Source organism: Theobroma cacao, chromosome 4, assembly GCF_053813885.1.
Source record: "Theobroma cacao isolate CCN51 chromosome 4, ASM5381388v1, whole genome shotgun sequence".
In the NCBI taxonomy this organism is placed as follows: Eukaryota; Viridiplantae; Streptophyta; class Magnoliopsida; order Malvales; family Malvaceae; genus Theobroma; species Theobroma cacao.
Window position 1 is genome coordinate 37,212,080 of NC_142642.1, and position 21,597 is coordinate 37,233,676.

General features: G+C 36.1%; 5 protein-coding genes across 7 annotated transcripts; 2 read left to right on the forward strand and 3 right to left on the reverse strand.

Annotated features, from left to right (window-relative positions):
• Positions 1 to 267: 267 nt before the first annotated feature.
• ATSUV3 (ATP-dependent RNA helicase) lies at positions 268 to 6,486 on the forward strand. 3 transcript variants are annotated; one of them, XM_007034758.3, is made up of 16 exons: positions 268 to 562; positions 903 to 1,042; positions 1,653 to 1,774; positions 1,905 to 2,095; positions 2,317 to 2,457; positions 3,138 to 3,260; positions 3,616 to 3,693; positions 3,839 to 4,007; positions 4,548 to 4,660; positions 4,811 to 4,891; positions 5,032 to 5,097; positions 5,287 to 5,351; positions 5,525 to 5,570; positions 5,648 to 5,764; positions 6,092 to 6,183; positions 6,258 to 6,486. In XM_007034758.3, the coding sequence occupies exons 2-16, from the start codon at positions 984 to 986 to the stop codon at positions 6,376 to 6,378; spliced, it is 1,584 nt and encodes a 527-aa protein (XP_007034820.3). In that variant the 5' UTR covers positions 268 to 562; positions 903 to 983; the 3' UTR covers positions 6,379 to 6,486. The 3 variants fall into 3 exon arrangements, with proteins under 3 accessions (XP_007034820.3, XP_017974654.2, XP_017974655.2); XM_018119165.2 differs by having other exon boundaries at positions 916 to 1,042; XM_018119166.2 differs by having other exon boundaries at positions 919 to 1,042.
• Positions 6,487 to 7,089: 603 nt separating this feature from the next.
• Positions 7,090 to 9,114, reverse strand: LOC18603029 (Pentatricopeptide repeat (PPR) superfamily protein). Its single transcript, XM_007034763.3, has one exon. It carries the CDS (start codon positions 9,003 to 9,005, stop codon positions 7,341 to 7,343), a length of 1,665 nt encoding a protein of 554 aa, XP_007034825.3. The 5' UTR covers positions 9,006 to 9,114; the 3' UTR covers positions 7,090 to 7,340.
• A 69-nt stretch (positions 9,115 to 9,183) lies between these two features.
• On the forward strand, positions 9,184 to 10,801 carry RDM1 (RNA-DIRECTED DNA METHYLATION 1). Its single transcript, XM_007034764.3, has 3 exons — positions 9,184 to 9,433; positions 9,591 to 9,775; positions 10,172 to 10,801. The coding sequence occupies exons 2-3, from the start codon at positions 9,613 to 9,615 to the stop codon at positions 10,537 to 10,539; spliced, it is 531 nt and encodes a 176-aa protein (XP_007034826.3). The 5' UTR covers positions 9,184 to 9,433; positions 9,591 to 9,612; the 3' UTR covers positions 10,540 to 10,801.
• A 171-nt stretch (positions 10,802 to 10,972) lies between these two features.
• On the reverse strand, positions 10,973 to 13,702 carry LOC18603028 (LOW protein: PPR containing-like protein). The gene has a single exon (XM_018119156.2). It carries the CDS (start codon positions 13,519 to 13,521, stop codon positions 10,993 to 10,995), a length of 2,529 nt encoding a protein of 842 aa, XP_017974645.2. The 5' UTR covers positions 13,522 to 13,702; the 3' UTR covers positions 10,973 to 10,992.
• Positions 13,703 to 13,880: 178 nt separating this feature from the next.
• On the reverse strand, positions 13,881 to 16,821 carry HMT3 (homocysteine S-methyltransferase 3). Its single transcript, XM_007034766.3, has 6 exons — positions 16,571 to 16,821; positions 15,220 to 15,503; positions 14,957 to 15,086; positions 14,505 to 14,708; positions 14,271 to 14,342; positions 13,881 to 14,193 (listed from the first exon to the last, which is right to left on the reverse strand). The coding sequence occupies exons 1-6, from the start codon at positions 16,745 to 16,747 to the stop codon at positions 14,023 to 14,025; spliced, it is 1,038 nt and encodes a 345-aa protein (XP_007034828.2). The 5' UTR covers positions 16,748 to 16,821; the 3' UTR covers positions 13,881 to 14,022.
• Positions 16,822 to 21,597: the final 4,776 nt, after the last annotated feature.

Sequence of the window (21,597 nt, forward strand, 5' to 3'; positions counted from 1 at the left end):
AGTGGCTCATTAAGATCATGAGTGTTATGGAGAGGACATTATTAAGAGTCTTTAGAATTCTTCCAACATGAACAATCTTGGAAATAAGACAAGACCAGCAACCTAATCAGTGATAAGTTTTCTAGCCTCAAACGTGTTGGTCTGACTAGTTGCGTGAGAATACTGTGAGCCCATGTTGTTTTGGGCTGATTCAAACTTTGGACATTTTTTAATAGCCCACTTTTTATTAATGATTCTTTTTCATTTTCTGTTGTTTTTTTTTCAAAGCCAACTGCCATCAAGGCCAAGCCACGTAGTCTGACCCTGGAGTCTGCGAAAAGCGCGAACTCAGGAGAAACAAGTCTCCTAGCAAAGAAATCTGCGATTCTTCCATTCCACCGCATGTTTTCCTTAGTCTTCGTATTTGTGCAATAATGTCTATTTTCTTTGTCTTCTGATTTTCCTTTTGAAAGTACAAACATCGTTTCTTAATATTAAGACAAAAGAAGGAAAAAAAACATGGCGTCTTTACTTCTTCGCCAACGAAGAGTTTCAGCTTTGGGTGTTTCTCGGATTCTTCAAGGTTTGACATTGAAGCCCTTTTCTATTGGATATAAAGTTTTGTTATTTCTTTGGAAAGAAAAGGAAAATTTTCCCACTTTTTGGTTCTCCTTGTTTGACATAAAAAATTTTTAGCTTCGAGGATTCTCCATTTGAGCATATATGAAATTTGATAAGAGAGATAGAATTTTGGTATGCCATTTTTCCAATTTTATGATTTAGTTCGATTGTTGAAGTGTTTTTGGCAATTGGGTATTTGTAGCTAATGGAGAAAAGTTGAACGTAGAGAGATTTGTGGACATCGGTTTTGTCATTTCAATTAGGCTATTTTGCCGGTTCAGTCTTTGACTTATATTTTAAAGCTAAATGCTTTAGCAGATAATGGGGATTCGTTTCGACTACGACTGGAATCGAAGTTTGAGACATTTGCTAGTATAGGTGTTATGATAAGGAAGTACAGCAGTGGAAAGAGTGCTGCAAAGTTTGACTTTACTGATCTCACGTAAGAAATATGTGACTTACACTATTAATAGTTATTTTTGAGTTGGATTAGCACCCCTTTCTTGTATTTCTAATTATGTTGGTAAAAATCTATTTGAGGCTTGTTCAATTCCATTGCATTCTTTTTTGGTTGCATGGAGTTTTCAATGTTGAGTTGTTTCCTGTCTTCTTTGTTATAGATATCTTATATGCTGGGCAATGGTTTTATGAATGCAGATTTCAGGTTGTAGCCATTTTCAGATTTAATGGTTCTAATTTTGTTATAGGAATACAAAATCTTGAAAGACAATAGATTTTACAAATCTGAATGTCTTGAATTTTTCTTGACAAGTTAGCTCTCTATTTTAGCTGCAAATGCTAATAATTTGGCTTATGTATCTAAAAGATATTAGTTTCTGTTCTGTGAAACTGAGTGGCTTTAGGTCCATCTTCCTTACCATAAGATAAAATTCCTTGTTTAGTATTTCCACTAAATGGAAGAATATCTGAAAAATGAGTTTTGCTTAAGGATTTTCTACCTCTCTTCCCCCAGCTCCCATCTCACAAAATTTTATTTTCCTCACATAATTTCTTTGTATCATTCTTGTAAGTGTATTTTTTGTTCATCTCAGCTGTCCCCATACATGGTACCCTAATGCTCGAAAAAAGAATCGCAAGGTTTTCTTGCATGTAGGTCCTACAAACAGTGGTAAAACATACCATGCTCTGAAGCGACTCGAATCAAGTCCTTCTGGTATATGTCCAATGCTAATTCTAGCAACATTCAATTAAATTTGTTCGTTACGTCAGTGAATGGTTGGAGGGGATTGAACTAGTGTTAATAAACTGACTAAATATTTTGCATTGGTCCTTTCCCTCTTCAGGTATATATTGTGGTCCTTTAAGATTGTTGGCATGGGAAGTGTCAAAACGGTTGAACAAGGCAAAAGTTCCCTGTGATCTAATAACAGGGCAAGAGAAGGAGGAAGTGGATGGTGCGAAGCACAAGGCTGTAACTGTTGAGATGGCTGACGTAACTGCTGATTACGATTGTGCTATTATTGATGAAATACAGGTAAGTGTATAGTTTAATTTAACATTCACCCACCATGTTTTACCAAGCTCACAAGGAATTTTTCTGTTGATTAATTTGTGAGTGGTACATGCACAATTATTAAACATAAACTAAATAGCACAACTTAAATGATTCTTATGCTACTGTCCAAAAATGCTATCAGCATTTTCTATGAATGGCAGGTCACTTAAATTCCAGTTAAAATTTTTCTTTCTCTGCAGATGTTGGGCTGTAAGACTAGGGGTTTTTCATTTACTCGTGCCCTGTTGGGAATTGCTGCTGATGAACTTCATCTTTGCGGGGATGCAGCTGCTGTTGCTCTTATTCAGGAATTACTGAAAGTGACTGGTGATGATGTCCAGGTAATGCAATTTCGGGGAAATGTCTGGTCAATTTTCTTCTTTTTCCACTTGTAAACATCAATATATATGTTAGAACATCTTGTTTTCTGATGGAGATAATTTTTGCTAAGAGCTAAGGTATTTCAGTCATCAGTTCATAACCCCCAAGTGTCAGAGGGGAAAAGAATGACAAATGATATGTCTGCTGCAATCCCAATTCTTTTGGGAGATTGAAACCTCATGCTTTTGGGCTTACACTTAATCTTGTTAGTTTGTTGTTGGCAGGGGAACTGCTTTCTTGTCGCATTGCTACACTTCTGCTTATATCTTGTGTAATGCATATACATATTACCTTTAAATCTTTTTAATCAGAGGCAAAGTCATATTCAAAAGGTTTTCTTATTGTGCTGTCTCAGTTTTACTGATATAAGGAACTACCTCTGTATGCTGGATAAAATAAATGGAAGTTGATAATTCTTCTGCTGTCCAACTTAGATGATGTCCACTTTTTCTGTTCTCTATCTAGATGCACTGTTGAATAGGCATAAAAATTGCTTTCTTGTGAACTGGGCTTAGTGCCTAGCATTGTTGAATAGCCAGAAAAAAAACTTTCTTGTTGCTTCCATGCATGTGGACCACTTTTGATGTATCTGTTTTTATTTGTCGGTATCATACACCATCTTGTGTTTTTAATATCCCAGGTTGAATCTTATGAGAGACTTTCACCACTAGTTCCCTTGGAAGTTCCTCTTGGATCTTTTTCTAACATACGAACAGGTGACTGCATTGTAACTTTTTCACGCAAGGAAATATACCAATTGAAGGTCAGTAGTACTTTCTTTATGTTTTTTGCGTTATATGTATGCTCCCTCCGTTTGATTGTTTGATTATGCTATAGTTTCAGTTAGTTAAACCTTGAAAATGGATAATGGAAAACTATCTTCCTAACAAAATCCTGGCAGGTTTCAATATGTCAAAACACTAGTTTTTCTTCTGTCTTACTATTTTACTTCTTCTTTGTCTTTCTGGGAGAAAGGGAAATGCATCTCAACTTTCCTCTCTTTTATCCTCTGTATTGAGGCTTGCGTATGGAATTTCAAAATTTGCTCTCATACCCCTTTCTTTTGTCTGTCCACTTCCTTTCTGAAAATGATTTCTGATTTTCCCTATCTTTCATAGAAAAGAATTGAAAGCAGGGGAAAGCATCTTTGCTCTGTGGTTTATGGTTCATTGCCTCCAGAGACTCGGACGAGACAGGTATCACGTCTTTCCTGCTTTTTTGATCAAGTTTGTGCAAGTAAGTTTGTGTGAGCATGTGGGGATGATGATGGTTTCATTTCTCACTGTTGTGCATTTATTTATTTATTTTTGTTTATTGTTAATATGTTCTTTTGGATTGCAGGCAACAATGTTTAATGATACAAGCAGTGAGTTTGATGTGCTTGTGGCCAGTGATGCAATTGGGATGGGTCTTAATCTGAACATTTCAAGAGTGATTTTTTCAACATTGAAAAAATTTGATGGTTCTGAAATGCGGGATCTTACAGTACCTGAGATCAAGCAAATTGCAGGTACCCTGTTAATTTTGTGGCTGAAGTTTGGAATATTTTTGGATATGAGTGGTAAAATTGTTATGGTCAAATTACTTTATTAACTTTCATAAGGGGAGGGTCTCAGATTTTGTCCAATTATGGTGCAACTGTGGTTTGCCTTTGGCTAGGACTGAGAATCTATATATTGATGATGAGCTAAGTCCCTTGGGCTATGTCTCAGGAGGCATAAGGGTTAAATGGTGCTGGATTATATCTTAGTAAATACTTTCACCTGCCAAAAGATAGATAATAACACTAATCTTAACATGAGGAAATTCTGGATTGTCGAAAGTTGGAATGTCATATTCCCTTTCACCCTTCTTGTTTTATTATTGCATACTTAAACCAACCCTAGCTGCACAAATAACCATTCTATGATATGACTATGTTCTGTTTGAATATTCGTGCGTTAAGCATATTTAAGCAATTCATATAAGTTTTTCAGTTGCAGATTTTCTTATTTCATGAGGTACAGGAAAGTTGATAAAATTTCATTAGATGACTTTTATATTATTGTAGGGAGAGCTGGAAGGTATGGATCAAAATTTCCTATGGGTGAAGTGACCTGTTTAGATGCAGATGATCTACCTTTGCTCCATTCATCATTGAAATCACCCTCTCCTATTCTAGAGGTGATTGTATCATCATTGAAGTTTCCTATGAAATTCTACACTGATTAGGCTTGTAACATTATCAATGGATCTCCGTAAGCAGTTTTTATATATTTTCATGTGTGGTTCAGCATTGTTGTTGCTTGAATCTGAGTCATTTTTATAATGCAGCAAGCTGGACTGTTTCCGTCCTTCGATCTCATTTTTATGTATTCACGTTTACAACCAAAAAGAGGTCTCTACCAGATATTGGTAGGTTACCTTATGATCATCTTTTTCTTCCTTTTTTTTTCCTAGTCCTCTTTTTTCCAGTGACAGAGAGTATCTGAACCCATCCGGGGTTTAAAAATATTTGAACCTCACTGTCCCCATTATTTATTTTATTTTTGCAGGAGCATTTTATAGAGAATGCGAAATTATCTGAGAACTACTTCATTGCAAACTGTGAAGAACAGTTGGTAAGTTTCTTCAGTCATGTTCACTTCTGAATTTCTGGGAGAGTAATGATTAGAAACTCCTTACAGAGGGAAATTTGTTTTCAGATAACAATATCTCCCCTTATGGGTATTTAACCTTTTTAAATTATAAATTGATGATTCATGTGTATTTAACCTCATTGAGTGCTAAAGACTCTTCATTGAAATCAGAAAGTTGCCGCCATTATTGATGAACTGCCTCTCAGGTTGCAAGATAAGTATCTTTTCTGCATCAGGTAACATCTTTGATCTTTCTCCTCAAAGAACCAGAAATTTGGTTAGAATCTGTTAGTTTTAGTTTGCTTAGGTTTTTTTTTTTCAACTCCTTGGAATCGACTGGCTGGGCATAGTATGTAGCAGATTTGAAGAACTTGGTTATTTTCTTATGTGTAGTACTTTTTCTGTGCAGTCCAGTTGACATGAATGATGAAATTTCATCCCAGGGTCTAACACAGGTAAAAAATTGTATCTTCTCTTGATTGTTTTGAATGTGGAAATTAATGGTCATCTATATTGTACTTTGATGGATCAGTTTGCCGAAAATTATGCAAAGAAAGGCCTTGTTCACCTTCGAGAAATATTTACACCCGGTACACTTCAGGTGCCCAAAACACATTCTGCACTCAAGGAGCTCGAATCTATTCACAAGGTAGGAAATTTTCTTTTCCTGACTGTCATGTGTGTGAAGATAAGCTGTGAAGAGTTTAGTTGGCCATTGGTTTAAAACACTATATTGTGTGACTGTTTTTAACTATTAAATGAAATGTCTTTGGCCCAAAAATTTCTTGATGATTGGTATAACTGAAGCTTGTGGCACTTGGATGATAGATCTCTACTATCTTTTTTGTTATTAACTATGTGCTTTGCTTCCCAGTTCTACCATAAGAATTTTTTGACGGGAACTTTAATTGTAAATTTACCCCATTTTCAACCATTCAATTAATTTGAAATTCCTTGTTGTTTGCTACATCTGAAGGTCCTGGAACTCTATGTTTGGTTGAGTTTTCGTTTGGAGGATTCATTCCCTGACCGTGAGCTGGCTTCTTCGCAGAAGGCCATCTGTAGTTTGTGAGTAACAATTGCCATTCTTGTTTTTTGGTTTGTTTTACATTGTTACCTTACAAGCATTGTTGAATTTGTAGGTTAATTGAGGAATTCCTTGAAAGACTTGGATGGCAGAAGCCAACATCAAGAAGGTTAACTTCAAGTGCAACCTTAAATTCTTTAATTGCAAACAAGAGAAGACATTACCTATGTGATTAAAATTTGAACTACTATTCTGTATTTATTCATTAAATTGTACATTTGTTTCTTTGTCTCAGTTTGGAATTGATGTAAATGAAAGTTTTTCTTGTTATGTTTGCGATTAAACCTGACGTTGCATCGAGCTTTTATTTAAGACATATAATCTTTGGCTATAAACCTATTCCTTCCATCTCGAATTTGAACTAAAGATTTTTAAGATGGAATCTCAAATTTTAATTATCGAGTTGTCCCAGCTTTTAGGGAAGGATGTATGTTGATATCATGACTGCACAGATACTTTAAAACACCTTAACATGTAAAAAATGCTCTGCCAAGCATATGGGCAGCCAGATTTCTGATGAAAATACAGAATATAATCCCACACTTCTTGCCCAACAAGTTCTAATGAACAAAACTTTTGCACCCCGTTCAGTTCGTCACCTAGAAGTTCAACTTTTGGATCGTCCTCTGCAATGCTGAATGCCCAGGCCTACAACTACGAGAATTTGTGGTTTTCTACCTCAAAGGATAACATAAGAATAGCAAATCCATATTGGTGCCACCTCCATGTATCAATACGCAAAAAAGGACTATTATCTGTCTGGAATCAGATGACACCAAACTTAAGCAAGTTTGTGACGAAATGCTAAGCATTCAAGTAACCCTGCGGGTTACGCGTGTGTGTGTGTCTGGAAGAGATATATTGCTCGGCTGATTGAAAAGGACAAATTATAAAATAGTACAACAACAGCTTTTAGAGGCAGAAAAATTGGTCTAAGAAAACTGCTCCAAAAGATTAACAGCTTCCATCACCTAGGTACCATTTCACACTGGCTTAATCAAGATTAACACACTGGCATGGATTGGTGTTAAATACTGGCAAAGACTAATGAACAATACATATGACAAATACTTACATGATCAAAACGCAGAAACATTGACAAAGCCCAATCTGGTGAGTCTATTCTGAATCTTAACAATCATTCTCTGTGAAAGCCTGTTTTTACTAGCTCTTTCAGATTTGACATCAATTCCTGAATTTGCTCTTTTGCTTTAGCCATATTCTCCTTCTCAAGTTTCTCTACCAGTGTCTTACGTATGGAATCCTTGGGAATCATCCCCTTCAGCACCATTTCTTCAAAGAATGCACAAGCTTGCTCCAGCTTTCCACTATTACAAAGCCGTTGAACCAATAGACTATAGGTTGCAAGATCAATACTGACATCGTTGTTTAACATGTGGCTTAACAGAAAGTTGAGCACCTTCATCCTCTTCTTCCTGCAGCACATTTTAAGTAAAGGCCCATAAGTTGAAATATCTGGCTTGCATGAATCCTCTTCCATCCTCTGAAGCAACTTCAATGCTTTCTCTTCAAGTGAATGCCCACAAGCTGAAGTAATCATTGTATTATATGTCAATACGTTCGGCCTAACACCTTGCTTTTTCATGTCCTCAAAGATTTCATCTGCGTCCTTAAGCCTACCTGACTTGCTTAGAATGAAAATCAACGAACTATAAAATGAAGAATCCGGTAAACAACCATCATTTTTCATCTTCTCATAAACCTCCAACGCCTTACCAATAATCCCTGCCTTCCCTCTAGCATGCATAATAATAGTATAGGTCACTACATTCGGCCTACACCCTTTCTCTTTCATTTCATCCAAAACAGCATCCACATTGTGAAAATCCTTTTCATGACAATAAGCCTCAATGAAACTAGTATATGAAACAACACAAGGCTGACACCCGTATTCCTCCATCTCATTCAAAATCTTCCTAGCATCATCTAATCTCCTAGCCTTACAAAATCCATGTATCAAAATATTAAAACTACTAGAATTCAAAGGCATACATTCCTTTAACTCAACAAAAACTTCATAAGCATGTTCTACACCATCCCCTTTGACCAATGCATCCAACAATCCATTCAAAGCCACAACATCTTTGCCAATCCCATATTCCTCTAACCTTCTGAAAGCCTCAATAGCTTCACTAAACCGACCAGCCTTAGCTAATCTCCTAATAACCTTAACCATTGTATTTAAACGAATATAACCTTTTAACTGATTCATTTCGTTAACTAAATCCAACACTAAATCAAACTTTTTAGCCTTCCCTAATATATCAACCATGGAATCATATAACTCAGGAGTATGCCTATAACCTGATTGTTTTTTCGCCCAAATGAAAACCCCATAAGCTGAAATCCAACAATGATAAAACCGCTTCAATAGTTGATCAACTGAAACGTTGGAAACACTTAAACTGGACCCGTCTAAGGCTTCCACAACTTTTTCATGCGATGGGTAGGGATGTTTAAGGATCTTAGTGAGTTTGTCCACTTGGGTTTCAGGTTTTCTGGTTGGCCAGTGCTTAACTTTGGGTTGGTTTTCAATCCAACTGGCAAGTGAAGGGATGACAAAATCGTCATCCTCTGAGGTTTGGGTCTCTGGGTTTTGGTTAGTGACCCAACTTGGGATGTCGGGCGACTCGGATGTGGGGGATGAGTCAGGGGAAGCTGATGCCTTGCTGTTGGTTGTGGTGAAGAGAGCGAAGATGTAGTGATTTAGAAGATTAGCATTGAGGTTTCTCTGAGGATGGGAACGGGAAATGGGGTTCAAGATTTGGTTTTTACGGAGCATCTTTCGGGGATGATCATGGAAGTTGACAGAGAAAGGAGAAATGTAAATGGGCACTAAAATGAGTCGATTGGCGACGTTGCTAGGGCGCGTAGGTTTTGTTTGGTATTCGGTAATGGTACAAGTTAATTGAAAACAAAAAAAGAAATAGAAATTTAGAATATAGAGTTTAAAATTTTTTAACCAACCTAAAATTGGAAAACTAATTCTCCTTATTTTTACTCTATACATATATATACTCGTATTCTCGAATAATAGTATAATAATATTACAAGCAGTTGTATTATTAATTTCTTCTTTCCATGTGTTCACTTTCACAGTAACCAAACAGGTCATCATCCCAAGGGGGAAAATTTTGATTAGGGTTTATGCAAAGACTTAGTTTCACCTTTCCCTTTCTTGCTATCACTCTGTAATAAGAGAAATTTCTGGTAAGAATATTTTACTTTTTTTGTTTGAAAACCTGAATTGGAATTTTAACGTTCTATTTCAGTTCTTCCGTTTCTTTCACTTCGGGTGTCTTCTTACATGGGTTTAGCTTGGAATTTGATTATGTGGGGTGATCTCTTTGTTTTTTTCTTACTTCAGGAAGGCTGGCATTATAAGCAGCATGAAGAGGGCATTGCCATGGAGTGCTCAGGTTGATGTAATTTTATCAGATGAATCCTCTTCATCATCATCTTCTTCTTCTTCTTCAGATTCTGACATTCAGGTCAATAATGGAACCACAAATGCCGCAGTCGATCAACCTCCTAAAGAGTTATCCTCTGAAGGTAATCTTGTTAAATGGGTTTCAAGTTTTCTTCCATTTGATTGAGCCTATAAATAATTCTTTGTGTATATTCTTTCATTTTCCATGTTATTACCTGAGAGCAGTTTTGTTTGATTAACAAGTTGATTATTTACCTTTCTGATATGGAAAGCTATAGGCAATTTCGGCTTCAATTCTTCAAAGAAACCCAGTGTTCTGTCTGTGTTCTTGTTTCTGATAATTGTCAGAACACTATGGGAATGCTCTCTTTAGGGATACTTCTTGTTCTTATAAAAATCCTTGTTGCATGAAATCAAGTTTATTGGTCAGAAGGGCAGAAATGTATCAGGAATATACGAAGCAATTGCCCATCCCAATACTTCTTGTTCTTATAAAAATCCTTGTTGCCTGAGATCAGGTTTGTTGATCAGAAGGGCAGAAATGTATCAGGAATATATGAAGCAATTACCCATCCCAACACAGCGTGGCTCTATTATTCCGTTTACCACATGGATGGGATTAGGCAGATCCATCAAACAATTATATGGGCAACCTTTGCATTACCTCACCAACATTCTTCTAAAACAGTGGGATCATTTGAGAATCGGCAGTGAGGATGAGCATAGCCCCCTCGATATCGTCATTCATCCTTGCAAAGCAGAAGCCACTGTCTGGCTCGTTGAGGAACTCCATCGGTGCACATCATCTCATCATCACATGGCCAAACTGTGGCAGTCGGATCCAATGCACCATGCTTTCGTCGATTCCATTTTCCCAAAATTGTGAAGTGCATGTTGAAGGGTTCATAAGTTTTTGCATACCCTGGACCTGATTCTGGGGTAAATCATTTAACATTCAACACAAAGTAGCAGAGGTTGAAAATATAAGTATCTTTCCTCCATTTCATCCAGTAAAAAATGTTGTTACTTTGTTAATGTAGTTTCAGAGTACATGATATCAATCCAGGATGAAAAGTTCTTGCGCACCCATCTCTTTTACCATGGAATTCTGCAGTTATCAACCGCATTGCATAAGTTTTTTGGTAAAACATGTACTCTGGTTGTTCAAGCCTGTTAATATTTTCTGCATCTGACTGAAGGATAAGTATGATGTTCATTTCAGAATTGCAACTAAACTGGTGTATTTATATAACAATAGAATTTTCTTTGCATGTGAAAGTACACGAGACTAAGTAATACAAGTTCTGTTACGGTAAGTAATACAAGTTCTGTTACGGTATTACCAATAATCATTACAAGAACAGATCCCTCTTTGGAAAAAGTGAAATCTGTTATTATCTCGGACAATAATCTCTCTGTCATATATTTTCGACGCCAATTTTGCAAATGAATGGCAGTCAGAACAGATTCGAAGATTCTTAACGACCCGAATTGGCATTCCCTGATTGGTACTGATTAGCCCAAACGCCATCGCTAGTTTTTCACTATGTCTACTTAGTAAATATTCTTTCTCCTGTTCATCAACATTTAGCAGAACATTAGTTAGATCAGGAGCATGGCCAGCGTCCCTTACTCTACAGTTCATTTCGTCCAGCATTGGTGCTATGTGGATCATTTCTGGATGTGATTCATCACCAGAAGTGAACTCATGAATTTCTCCATTAATCTCTATGGAGCTTGATCCAGGCACTTTCCTTGCCCCCTTCTCCTTCAAGTGCAGCCTCACCTTTGCAACATCAGTCCACTTCCCAGCAGAGGCATATATGTTTGATAGAAGCACCTGTATACCAGTTCTCTCAGAAGCCAATTCTTTGATCCTTTCAGCTGCATATGCTGCCATATCAACATTTCTGTGCATCCTGCATGCAGCTAAAAGAGATCCCCAAATTACATCATTAGGCTCCATAGGCATGCCTTTTATGAGATCTAGAGCTTGTTCCAACAATCCAGCACGGCCAATTAGATCAACTATACACCCATAGTGCACAATTTGGGGAGAGATTCCATGGACTGACTTCATTGACCTGAAAAGATCCTGGCCTTGTTCAACTAATCCTCCGTGGCTGCATGCTGTTAGCAATCCCACAAATACTACTCCATCAGGTTTGACTCCTTCCCTGAGCATCTCGTTGAAAAGCTCAATAGCTTGATTACCGTTTCCCTCCATAGCCATTGCTCCAATGGCAGCAGTCCAAGCCGACACATCTCTTTTTTCCATTTTATTGAAGATTTCCATTGCACTTAAAGGATCACCACACCTTGCAAACATATCAACTAAAGCTGTACTTAGCCGAATGTCACGGGGAACCTTATTCTTTTTAATATAAGCATGGATCCACTTAGCAAGATCAAGTGCTCCTAAATATCCACAGGCAGATGCTATACTCACCATAGTCACCCTATCTGCTTTTATCCCCTCACTCTGCATCATTCGGAAAAGTTCAATGGCTTCTTTGAACATGCTCTCTTGTACCAAAGCACTAATTATGGTGTTCCAAGACACCAAATCACTCTCTGGCATATTGTTGAAAACTTCCCAAGCTGAACCAGTATCACCATTTCTAATATAACCTGCAATTAATGAATTCCATGACACAACCGTCCTGTTTGCCATGCCATCAAAAACTGCACATGCAATCTTTTGTTTGCCACACTTCATATACATGTCAATTATAGCATTTGAAATACTATCCCAACCTTCAAGTCCATTCCTCAAAACATAACCATGACAGCATTTTCCCCACAAAATACTGCCTAACTGCGCACACGCTGACATTGCAGATAACATAGTGACCCTATCAGGCACCAGCCTCTCTCCCAACATTTGATCCAAAATAGCAAGTGCTTCTCTTGCCATCCCCTCGCGCACATAATTAGACATAATTGTATTGCACACAACCAAGTTTTTCTCTCCACATTCATCAAAAAGCCGCTTTGCAGTATCAAAAGCACCACATTTCATATACATATCAACAAGGGCATTCACCATTAACGTATTAACCTTCACTCCCAACTCACCAATACATCCACACACTCTCCCAGCCATATCAAGATCCTTCAACTTTGCACACGCAGAAATTACACAAACCATCGTAACTGAGTTCGGCCTAACACCTTCCTCTACCATCTCAAAAAACAAATCAACAGCTTCCTTAGCAAAACCCCACCTTGCATAACCACAAATCAAACTAGTCCAAGATACAACATTTCTCTCAGCCATTTCATCAAACACCTTGCGTCCCAACACAACTTCCCCGCACTCGGAAAAAAAATGTATCAAAGAATTTAATACAAATATATCTCCTTGAAAACCCATTTTTACAACCGATCCATGAACCTGTAAACCCTCAGCACGCGCTGAAATCTTCGTGCAAGCGCTTAATAAGAACGGAAAAGTATATTTATCAGGCGAAATGCCAAGTTCCAGCATTTCAAGATAAACCCAGATAGCTTCGTTACCCAGATCAATAGAGGAATAGCCTCTAATCAAAGAATTGTACATAAATAAAGTACCATCATTTTGATTATCTTGTCTAAACTGATTTAAAATTTTTCTAGCATAAATCACGCTATCAAAAGTGCCCATTTGAGTACATGTAGAAATAAGCTTGGTTATAGAAGACGGGTGGTGAATTAGGCCTTGTTTTGTGATTTGACAGTGTAGTTTTTTGAGTTCTGTCAAGTGATTGCAACTGTAGAGAGAACCAGTTGAAGAGGAGTCCTTGGTTTTGGTTTTGGGTTGGGTTTGGTTTGTGAGAGTTTTGAAGGTTGGGGAGGTTATTAGAGGAGAAAGAGAGGTTCCTGCCATTGTTGGTGGGTGAGCTTTGGGTGCTGCAGTTGCAGCAACGGCCAACTCGAGTAGATATCTTTTTCTATTCTTTGGCGTTGTATAGGCATTGATATTAATTTTTTTCACTTGTCATGGCAATAGTATATATATATATACGTATAATGGGTTTCAATTCATTACAAATTGTTGAGTTCTACACTGCCACTATCTAATCGAATCTTATTACATGTATGGGGTATCCTAAGATTTTGACAAGTATGATCGAAACCCTCCAGTACTCTACACGTAACAAGTTCTCCAAATTTGTCATTTGCACTTTGTGCATAGCAAAGCAAGACAGATAGCCAGCTGAGAGATGGAAAGTTTGTAGGCTGTCGTTAATAAGGTAAAAAAACCTTTATTTTTTTGACACATAGAGATGATCATTACATTGACTTCATCAGGAGATTTCTGCTCCATTAGGATTCACGGGATCGGTGCCCAAGGTAGCAAAATTTCAGATTAACATCTGATTATTATCTACATATCAGCCTTGGATAAAGTGAGTGAAGATTTGTCAAAGAGAATCCTGGATATGGCTCTGATAGTGTTTGGAGTAGTCCTGCAGCAACCACCAAAGAGAGATGCACCAATGTCTCGCCATTTGGCTACATATGATACAAAGTCCTCATCTGCTACCCCAGTTGATTTCTGCAAAAGAAAGCAGCAATTCAGTTTCTTGATCACTAACAGAAACCATAGAAAAAAAAATGCAGGCAGATACTCACCACCCATGTCTTGCGTTCAGCATCGTAAGTCTCACCGCTGTTGGGATATATGACCACTGGTTTATTTGTCACCTGAAATTACAAGATCATTGGTAGCACAACAGTCTTAGTACAGAAGCAGAAGAAAATTTACTACTCTGAGAATTTCAGTTCAGGACTTAGTTGTTTAAGGGAGAAGGGAAATTTTAGCAAAATCTAGCTAAAAAGAAGTTGCAAACACCAAATGATGATTACCTTCCTGATAGAGAGAATTAGTCCATGTATAAATCTAGGAGGGGTACAATTGATTCCTACAGCAGCAACTTGCTTGCACGAATCCGCAATGGAGGCACAATCACAAATAGAATCACCACTAACCACATTGATTCCATCCTTGGAGGTGAAAGAAAACCAAGATGGAATGTCTATACCTTCCTCCTCAAGAAGCTCAGCATATGCCTGCACTTGAATCAAGCAAAATCAGTAAGGAAAATCCCAGCTGGGAGAAAGTACTAGGAAAAGTTATTTTGCTATCAAACCATTGGTTCATAGTTTCTAAAATTATGATAGGATCAAGTTTTGTAAATCAGCCAGAATTGGGTGTTAAAGAGAAAATGGAAAGTGTCACGCTTTGCATGCCCAATTAGCAACTCTGCTTTTGAACAGCTATTGAAAATGTCAACACCAAGCCAATAATTTGCAAATACCTGCGCTTCTAGCTTGTTTGGAATTGTTTCAAATGCAATTAGATCAGCACCCGATGTAGCCAGAATCTGAAGTCTTCTCCTGTGAAAATCCTTCAATGATTCCAGTGTCACTGAATCCCCATAGTTGCCACTGTATAGGAACACAGGAAAACGTGATCGAAGAGATGATGTCAAAGAGCTAATATTTCACACACTGTTAGAAATGTTAAAGATTACTTAATGAAGACCACAAATTGAATAAAATGATAAAAAAAGCTACATACGTATACTCAGATCCATCAGCCAAATAAGCCCCATAGCTGCCCACAGAAGCAGCAACCAAAACTGGACGTCTGGTAATGTTCCCATCGACAAGGAAGTCCCAAGAATCTTTGGTGCATTTGTCATGATAAATTTGCCGAGCCTCACAAGCAATTTCAACACTTCTACTAATCAATGTTTCAGCTTCTTCTGTGGACAGGCCTTTGGCTTCAAAACCCTGAATAGTGGCCTGATAAGATGCCGTTATAATCACATTTGCGCCGGCATCAAGGTAATCTAGGTGAACCTGCAATATGTTACATCAAGCATGTCTATAAGCAAACAGAAGGGAGATAAATCAACATCTGTTTCTCTCAAGTAAAATATCAGATGGTTATTACTTGACAACCCTGAATTCCGGAATAAACTTGGAAGAAGAATAGCTTCTATCGACTGCCAAATACCAAAACCAGACTTATAAATTGACTGTATTTCACTGCTTGGGGACTTCTCCCTTTTCCAATTTTGCATTCCTGATTCAACGGAATCAGAGGTAACCTTCTTTATTCCCTTAAATCTCCAATTTCTTATGCAAATTGAATTGAAATTAATCAGTTATACTATTTGCTATCTCTCACTTTATTGCAGGGTAATATAGAAACGAAGAAGAAAATGAAAAAGTTAGGAACAGTAGCACCTGAGGCACTACTTTTAGCAGGGGGAAAGGCATCGTCAAAGGGAGAACCCTTATCTTAATCAAAAAGAATTTGGAAGGAACAAATATATTACAAACTTTGATTCAAATACTTTCAACCAGTGTGTCTCACTTTTTCAATTGCAACTGCAACCACATTATGCCATGTGGCCACCACGTCAGCAATGCATTCCTAGATTATTGTTGTTAGAAAAAATGAAAAAGAAAAAGATTGTCTTCCATTCCATCCTTCATCCTTGTTGGATGGAACAAGCAACCATGTGAAATTTAATACTCCTTTAATTTCCCCACTTTTTTCCAATTAGTATACTAATTTTTTAGCCTGTCAAATACTATATTAATCTTTGCTACCTTTCTGTCAAAATATTTCAACATGTTCTGTTCCATCTGACATTTTCAGATCTACTCTAAACCTATTATCTGTATGCATCTTCTGCATTCACGAAGATGAAGGTAAGATATATAGTTGAGTTTATTCATATACGTCCTAAAACGCTTAAAATTTCTCCCTCTTTGGTTTTTTTACCTGTTTATTATGTGTTCTATATATATATATATATATGAAAGAAGAAACTGATGACTAATAACCTAAAAAATGAAAAGATGAATTCCCCTATACGTCAAACTCACACAAGGTGAGAAAAGAAAGTAGTATGTACCCTTCTAACAAGGTGGGGAGAACTGATAAGACATTTGGCACTCCATAGAGGATCATTGAGGTCTTGGCCATGGCGTTCAAGCTCGGTGGCGAAGCCACCATCCACCACGGCGTAGCCACCGCACTTCGCAAGAAAATCAGACACGAACACCGAAGGTTCCACGCCTTCCAGTCCCATGGTCGGGGAGACAGAGAGTGTGAGAAGCACGCTCCGAAGAGATTAAGGAAATGAAGTGAAGGTGGTCGGTTTTCAGCTTTCTTGTTAATACACACGTTAACGTTTTATAGTGGGAAAAGATCATGTCAAGTTACACATTTCTCCCTGGTATTTATATGAGAAAGAAATTCAGCTCATGTGATTTCTGTCTTTTTAGGCTTTGGGGTATTATCATTTTTCTTATATGTAAATCCACCATATTTACTTGTCACGGATTTGGAAAGACTAAGTAAATCTATTTTAAATATTTACAAAATAATGTGGAAGTGAATGTAATTGAACTCGAAGAAAGAAATTTTTTGAGAGAAAAATAATTATATTATTTTTAAGAGAAAAATAAAAAAAAATACCTAAGATCCTAAGCAAATAGCTTGAATGCTTGAATAATTGATTACTTGGACAATTTGACTCTATTGTCTTTCAATTAATTCTAAGGGTGCTATTTTAATATAGACTATCCTAATCCTAAGGAAACTTCAATTCTTCTTGTAGTATAAGTAAAATTAATAACTATAAAAGAAATATAAATAAAATAAGAGTTCTACACCTAATAAAACTCGTCTAGCCTAAAGTCCTAGATTGATTTAACTATTCCTATCCCAGCAATCTTTTGAAACTCGGACTCTTTGTGCAACCAAGCTGCTGCTACACATCCTAATGTGTAGGCCGGGGACGTTTAACTTTCTTGCTTGTGGTCCATAGTCTGGAGAGATTGGGCAGTGCAACGTGTCTTTGACCTAATTGTTGTTGAAGATGGACCCTCAATCAATAGTGTCCCTAAATCGATTTACGGCCTTGGGAGGTGTTCGGCATTTATGAGTGTTGTTGGTTTGAGCCCATTATCGAGTTGGATGTGTCATGGTTCTAAGGATCATGACATTCTCTTCCACTTGCTATAGGCAACGTTCTCATTGCATCGTGGTCTTTCGTCACCACAAGTCTTTAACAGGGTTCCCACGATACTCATGGGTTCAATTGAGGTAGCCCTCTATTGGCAATCTTAGGAACACTTCCAAGTTGGGAGGTGTTCGATCGTGTGGATATCTGGCTCACGGTTGGTCTGTGAATCCTCTTTGAGACAACTCTGTCGCGTCCAAGTGCACGATGTCTCCATTTGCAACACACATAAGACACGAGGGGTTTGAACTTGATGTTTGGGTTGTCAATCCAATATCAAAGTTTTGTTGGTCAAATCGCCTAGTCTGAAAGTCACGTTGTGTGCCTTCTTGGTACTTGTCAACTAAATACATCACCCTCTATTCGAGACCTTTGACAACTTTTGTCATTGTTACTGCTGCATTGCTGCCATAATTCATCTAGCCCACATCATAGCGAATTAGCAAATCCACCACCATTCCTTATGAAGCTCATCATTATTAAACTCCAGCTCTTAGATACTGCCCTCGACGTGTTCAAGGTCTACAAGCACTTCCTTTTAAAAAATCATTTCCGAGCGAGACATGAGATCGTCAAGTGCACACAAGTTGTCCTTAAACTCAAAACGGTTTAGGGCACGTGTGTGCGTAATTTTCATGTTTACAACGCTCACATTATTGTAAATCAAGACGTTCAAGCAAGATGTAGTTTGGTCACCAATTGATGTCGATTTCCTTTCCATTCTCTTACTTTTTTTTTTCAAATTTTACGACTTAGATTTGGAATAAATTTATACTTTTCCTTGGCCGTCATAGTTGTTGAACCTTACTTCAAAACCTATTTCTTTAAAAATTGAGGTTTTTTAATTTTTCTATTTTTAATATAAACTTTCTCAAAATTTGGGATTCACCTATCCTAACTCTCCCCTTGGATCTTTTTCTAGCTCTAATACCAACTTTTGTTTGAAAGTTAGGTAAACCTTACCTAACCTAGCTCTGATACCAATTATCATACGTTTGAAATTTTAGCCAAAATCCATATGGTGTTTAGACTTAAGTATGAAAGACTAAGCAAGCCTATCCCTAAATATTTACACAATAATGCGAAAGTGAAAATAATTAAACTTGAAGAAAGACACATTTTGAGGAAAAAATAATTCTATTATTTTCAAAAGAAAAACAAATACCTAAGATCCTACGTAAATGGCTTGAATGCTTGAATAATTAGCTACTTGGACATTTTGACTCTATTATCTTTCAACTAATCCTAAGGGCTCTATTTGTAATATAGCTTTTCTTAGTCCTAAGAAAACTCTAATATTTCTTGTAGTACAAGTAAAATTAATAACTATAAAAGGAATATAAATAAAATAGAAGTTCTATGCCTAATAAAACTCATTTAGCCTAAAATCCTAGATTGATTTAACTATTCTTATTCGAGCAGTCTTCTAGAACTCAAACTCCTTGTGCAATCAAGCTATTGTTGCGTGTCCCAATGTGTGGGTCGAGTGTTTATAGCTTTCTTGCATGTGGCACATAGTCTGACGAGATTGGGCAGCACAACGTGTCTTTAGCTCATTGGTTGTTTAAGATAGGCACTCAATCGATAATGTCCCAAGATCGATTTACGACCCTAGGATGTGTGCGGCACTTGTGGGTGCTACTGGTCCGAGCCCATTATCAAGTTGGACGTGTCACAGTTCCACGGACTGTGACATATTGCTCTTTCATCTTCTAAAAACAAAGGCATAAGTTCTAAAAAAAATCCTTATACAATACATGTTTATTCAACTAAGTCCTTAACTCTATATACATTCAAATAAATTCTATAACCTTTATTTTTAAATTAAAAAAGTTTTTCGATCTAACAAAAATGTAATTGTTATTAAACTTTATACCAATTATGCTTTTCTACTCACATAGCATATCACCTAACCAACATGATATGATCGCGTGGCAAGATCAAAACTCATAATAATCAATTGTTGAACATGATTGAAGCTAAAAAAAAAAAAAAATCATTTTTGATTCCTCTCCTTTTTAGTTAATCCGAATCATTTTTCAAAAATTTCTTTTTTTTTTTCAAATCTAAAAATATCAAAATTTAAAATTTCTAAATTTTTATTTTTTAATTTGAAAAAAAGAAAGAAATTAATTAAAAAATTATTCTAATTTGTTATGAATATATATATATGAATGTCTATTATGTCATGATCCAAGAATTCAAACCAAGCCAAACACATGAGTGTAATTTAATGTGAACTCTTATATTTGATTGTATATATCCAACAACATTATATGAGGATAATACCGTTTGCATAACACAATTAAAAGAAAGATACATTAAAGACGATAGAACAAAACACATTTCCTCAAAATTTTTCTTCACTTATGATCTCCAAGAAAAAAGTGATATTAACAAATTCAGTCAAATGACAATCTAGCAGATTTATTCACCAAAGCCCTTCCTACTGCAATATTTAAAAAGTTAATACAAAATATTAGAATATCTAATTTTAAAGGTCTTAAATAATGTAGTCATTAGGGAAGTAAAATATGCACTTTACTCTTTTCCTTCACCAAGGTTTTTCCAACTAGTTTTTTATTGGTAAATATTTTAATGAAGTAGTATTTCAAAAATGTATTCTTGAAAATAATTATATACTTTTTTTCTTTCACTCAAATTCTTTTCATGAGATTTTTTCCTACTAAGATTTTAACGAAGTATATTCTTAATACAATTAACATTCAAGGAGGAGTATTATGAATGTATGTGTGAATGTCTATTATGTCATGGTCTAAGAGTTCATATCAAGCCAAACAGTTGAGACAAGCCAAACAGCTTAGCAAGCCAGACATAAGAGTGTAATTTGATGTAAATTCTTATATTTGATTATGTATATCTAGATTTGAATGTAGATTAAATTGGATTAAGATTAGAATTTAATCTATCCAAATTAAATCCCTTAAACATTATCTTTATCTTGTAAATTCTATTTAGATAAAAGATTATTAACCTATAAATAGACCCCTCACTTCATTTTTAAATGCATATTCTTACTTTTTTAAAATATCATTTCTCATATTTATTCTTTCAAGTTATATTGTATAACATGATTAACGAATGTATGAAAAAGAAAGAAATCGATTAAAGAAATGGGAGAAGGAAAGAAATCTAAAATTGATTTTTTGTTCATGATTTAAACGTTAATTGACAATCAGAATAAGTGATTCTAGATTCAAGTTCAGTCATGTTATATGCCATATAGATAGAAAACACCACTTGACATTGGGTCGGATCCGACAACAATTAATTTTTCATTACGGTTAAAGACTTGTTTGGTTTAAAATAAAAATTCAAGGACCCATTTGAATATTATTAAAAGTGAGAGATTTAATTGAATAAACAAATATAAGAGAGTTTTTAGAGTTTAAACCAGTAAAAAAACTTTGTTTACGTTTAATTAATTAAATTGTTAGATTATTCTCCTTTTGGAAAGTTTTTATTGATGGAAGACATGGTATTTATATTCTCCAATCTAATGATTAATTAGTTAAAATGTTATTTCTATCTAAAGATGACAATTAGTGTCGGTATTGGTTTCAAATATATATGTTTGTGTGTATGTGTGGCAAAACATAAGAAATCTAATTGATAATTTATAATAAGATTATAAGTAATGATATGTTTTTCATCTTTTGCGTGGTCAAACAATATTATCGTTTTATTAAGAGGACGAATACTTTATATTATCATTTTCATGAAGACTTTATTTTATTCCTCAACTTTATCATCAGAGATGAGAGAATTATGGAGAATATTAGCGGAACCCATGCATGTAAATAATTCTAAAGTATATATGGAGAATTGCATTGTTAGCCAACAAGAAGCATAATGGATATGAACTCATCAAATCCAGCCAACCTTGGGTTAAG

Bases quoted from the DNA above. Each gene is read 5' to 3' on its own strand.
- ATSUV3 (XM_018119165.2), top strand. From the start codon at position 499: ATGGCGTCTTTACTTCTTCGCCAACGAAGAGTTTCAGCTTTGGGTGTT. The intron at 2,096-2,316 runs GTAAGTGTATAG...CTTTCTCTGCAG, and splicing joins CTATTATTGATGAAATACAG to ATGTTGGGCTGTAAGACTAG. The intron at 5,765-6,091 runs GTAGGAAATTTT...CTACATCTGAAG, and splicing joins AGCTCGAATCTATTCACAAG to GTCCTGGAACTCTATGTTTG.
- LOC18603029 (XM_007034763.3), bottom strand. From the start codon at position 9,005: ATGCTCCGTAAAAACCAAATCTTGAACCCCATTTCCCGTTCCCATCCT.
- RDM1 (XM_007034764.3), top strand. From the start codon at position 9,613: ATGAAGAGGGCATTGCCATGGAGTGCTCAGGTTGATGTAATTTTATCA. The intron at 9,776-10,171 runs GTAATCTTGTTA...GCCTGAGATCAG, and splicing joins TAAAGAGTTATCCTCTGAAG to GTTTGTTGATCAGAAGGGCA.
- LOC18603028 (XM_018119156.2), bottom strand. From the start codon at position 13,521: ATGGCAGGAACCTCTCTTTCTCCTCTAATAACCTCCCCAACCTTCAAA.
- HMT3 (XM_007034766.3), bottom strand. From the start codon at position 16,747: ATGGGACTGGAAGGCGTGGAACCTTCGGTGTTCGTGTCTGATTTTCTT. The intron at 15,504-16,570 runs GTACATACTACT...AACATATTGCAG, and splicing joins CTCCCCACCTTGTTAGAAGG to GTTCACCTAGATTACCTTGA. The intron at 14,709-14,956 runs GTATTTGCAAAT...ATTCAAGTGCAG, and splicing joins CAAACAAGCTAGAAGCGCAG to GCATATGCTGAGCTTCTTGA.